We start from the raw sequence: 2568 nt of genomic DNA, 5'->3' as shown, positions 1-2568 counted from the left end.
AAAAATATGAGTAGATACTTGTAAAATTGCAAGATACTACAATTTAAAAGCATTGTTCCAAGTATGGAACCATCTGCAATTATTTGAAAGTACATCATAACATTCTGACTCTTGAGAATTTTTTCTGGTATGGACTTTTTCTTTTCTTAAATTGCAATGGAGTAAATGAGTGTGAAACATAAAGTGCACACCATTTCACATCCTTAGTTACGTAGGGCCTACCTACTACATCGACATTGGGAAGTGGTGACACCAATGTCCAGGTGTAATTGGCAATGAGAGCAGCATATTCCTCTTGCATGGCTTTAAGGCACTTCAAATCTATGGTTGTTGCTTGCTTGTGTGATTAGAAGCTTCGTCTAAAGAATGGTGAACAAACACAGAAACAGAAGGCCTCCAATGATTACATCTTGAAATTAGCCACAAGAGCCTCCATGAAAAAAGCCACTTTACTGTTTACAAAAATCAGACAGCTCATTCATTCAAGATATTCTTAAGTATAAAATAATTCATGCTTCTTAATCCATCTTAATTTGAAAACCAATACTTTGAGTTAATGTCTCTGCATTGATTTATCAGAAAGATTCTACTTTTCATCTGAGTTTTTGGAATAATTGATTCATGACAATGAACATCACATAGAAGACATAAACTCAACCAAATAGTTAACTGTCATGAACAATAATCTGTCATGTGATTCATTAAAATAAAGATAATGATTCTGTGTTACTTTTCTGTATTATTTGCTACACTGGATTTTGTATATTTAGTTAGTGTTCTAGAATGGAATAAGTTACTGTGATATAAGTTTTTTACACATGAAAAGTAAATATCCCCTTGCTAAAGAAATTGAAAGTGTGGACAAGTCTATATCCTAGGAGGAGATAAAGAAACCATAATGCAGGACAAGGACAGAAGAGTTTCAGAGAAGATACTGCAAATCCACCAACAGGATTAAGAAATTCAGTATACCACACCTTTTATAAGACAAGTCCATTCTACAATACCACATTATTCTGAATTTCAAAAGTGGGGTATTGATCTTATCTTGGATTTTTAGCCCCTCGTAACCTATAGACATGAATATACCGATAAAAGGCAGATACAGAGACCAGAAATGTAAAGTGACAAGTGAGAAGACAAATAAAAATTACCAAAAGAAAATGAAAAAAAAGAAAAAGAAACTTTGAATGAGGTATGCACTAGCAAGCTGTACGTGGGTGTTCTACATATGTTCCAATCAAGCACACACAGACAAAGGCATGTCTTAATTTTTAGGTCTTGCTATATTAAGACCTTGTAACTGTAAAATAGTGCTATCTACTTCTATACATAGCACACACCATTTATTGTTGTTACATCACACACAAACTCCATCTTTCTTGTTCTTGTTCTTGTTGTTGTTCTTCCTGTTAAACCAAACTTCCATAACCAACACCACCACTAAGGCAATTATTGCAGATTTCTTGCCACATGGATCTTCAAAGGCAAGAGCCATGCCCTTCTGAGTGCTTGAACATCATCACATTTTCAGATACTATGCCATGCCAAAGATCTTCCATAGACACTCAAAGAAAGAGGAATCACACAGAAAGTGATGATCAAAAGCACCCAAATGACTCAAATCCTGGTGTCTTACTAGATCTAAGTCTCTCCAACAAGGATTCAGGTGATGATGAGTCAAAGCCAGAACTCAACCTCCTCAATTGTTTCCATACGAATTTCTCTGAAAATTCATCAGAATCTAGTCAGGGAAATGAACTGGATCCCCGGGTTTTCTCATGCAACTACTGCCAAAGAAAGTTTTATAGTTCTCAGGCACTTGGGGGACACCAGAATGCACACAAACGGGAAAGAACTTTAGCAAGAAGAGGATACAAAGCAGGTGCAGCAGATTTTGGACACACGTATTCCACCATGCCTTTTCTTCCTTCTCACGGCTTATACAACAAATCACTTGGAATTCAGGTTCATTCCATGATTAACAAACCTTCTTATCAAGCACCCATTTTTGGGCTATGCCGTTCCAATGGGTGGCAGAGGCAGCCTTTGGATTCACAACCAGCAATTGGAAATTTTCGTGTGGGGGCAGAATCTGAGTCATCCTTGGCTGATAGTGTTCCAAAAGTAGGCAAGTTTTCCACAAGGGTAGTGACAGAGGGATTTGGAGGTCACTGTTTTGGTAGCTTTTCTCATTTGAAGTCTAAACAAGAGAAGTTGCAGAAGCTTGACTTGTCCCTTAAGCTCTAAGTAGTTACCATTCAACATGCCATAACCCAGTTGATTTGTGTCTTTTCTCATTCTCCAACACCTTCACACCTCTTTCCTTTTTCACTTCTTTTGTCCTCATGTATCTCTTCCTCCACCAAATCTAAATGCATTTTGGCTACTTACCAGAGAGCTTGTGTTTTGCTTTTAATGTTGTTTGCTTTATTTTCTCAGTCATGAATAATGGCTTCTTTTCAAGTTGAAACTCCCATCAAGCTTTAAATTGCTTTGTAACACCATGAGTACATCAAACTCTCTTTTCTTCGCCAATTCTTAAAGAGGTAGATAAGTTAGGTCCTC

At 36.9% G+C, this 2568-nt stretch overlaps 1 protein-coding gene across 1 annotated transcript; it reads left to right on the top strand.

The window, feature by feature from the left end:
• Window positions 1–744: 744 nt before the first annotated feature.
• Window positions 745–2568, top strand: LOC106773734 (zinc finger protein 3). The gene has a single exon (XM_014660478.2). The coding sequence runs from the start codon at window positions 1474–1476 to the stop codon at window positions 2248–2250; it is 777 nt and encodes a 258-aa protein (XP_014515964.1). The 5' UTR covers window positions 745–1473; the 3' UTR covers window positions 2251–2568.

Source organism: Vigna radiata, chromosome 9 (genome assembly GCF_000741045.1).
Source record: "Vigna radiata var. radiata cultivar VC1973A chromosome 9, Vradiata_ver6, whole genome shotgun sequence".
In the NCBI taxonomy this organism is placed as follows: domain Eukaryota; kingdom Viridiplantae; phylum Streptophyta; class Magnoliopsida; order Fabales; family Fabaceae; genus Vigna; species Vigna radiata.
The sequence above is the reverse complement of the archived record's forward strand: the minus strand, read 5'-3'. Positions and strand labels throughout refer to the sequence as shown.

What these genes read in the sequence shown, in the direction of transcription:
- LOC106773734 (XM_014660478.2), top strand. Translation starts at nt 1,474, where the DNA reads ATGGATCTTCAAAGGCAAGAGCCATGCCCTTCTGAGTGCTTGAACATC.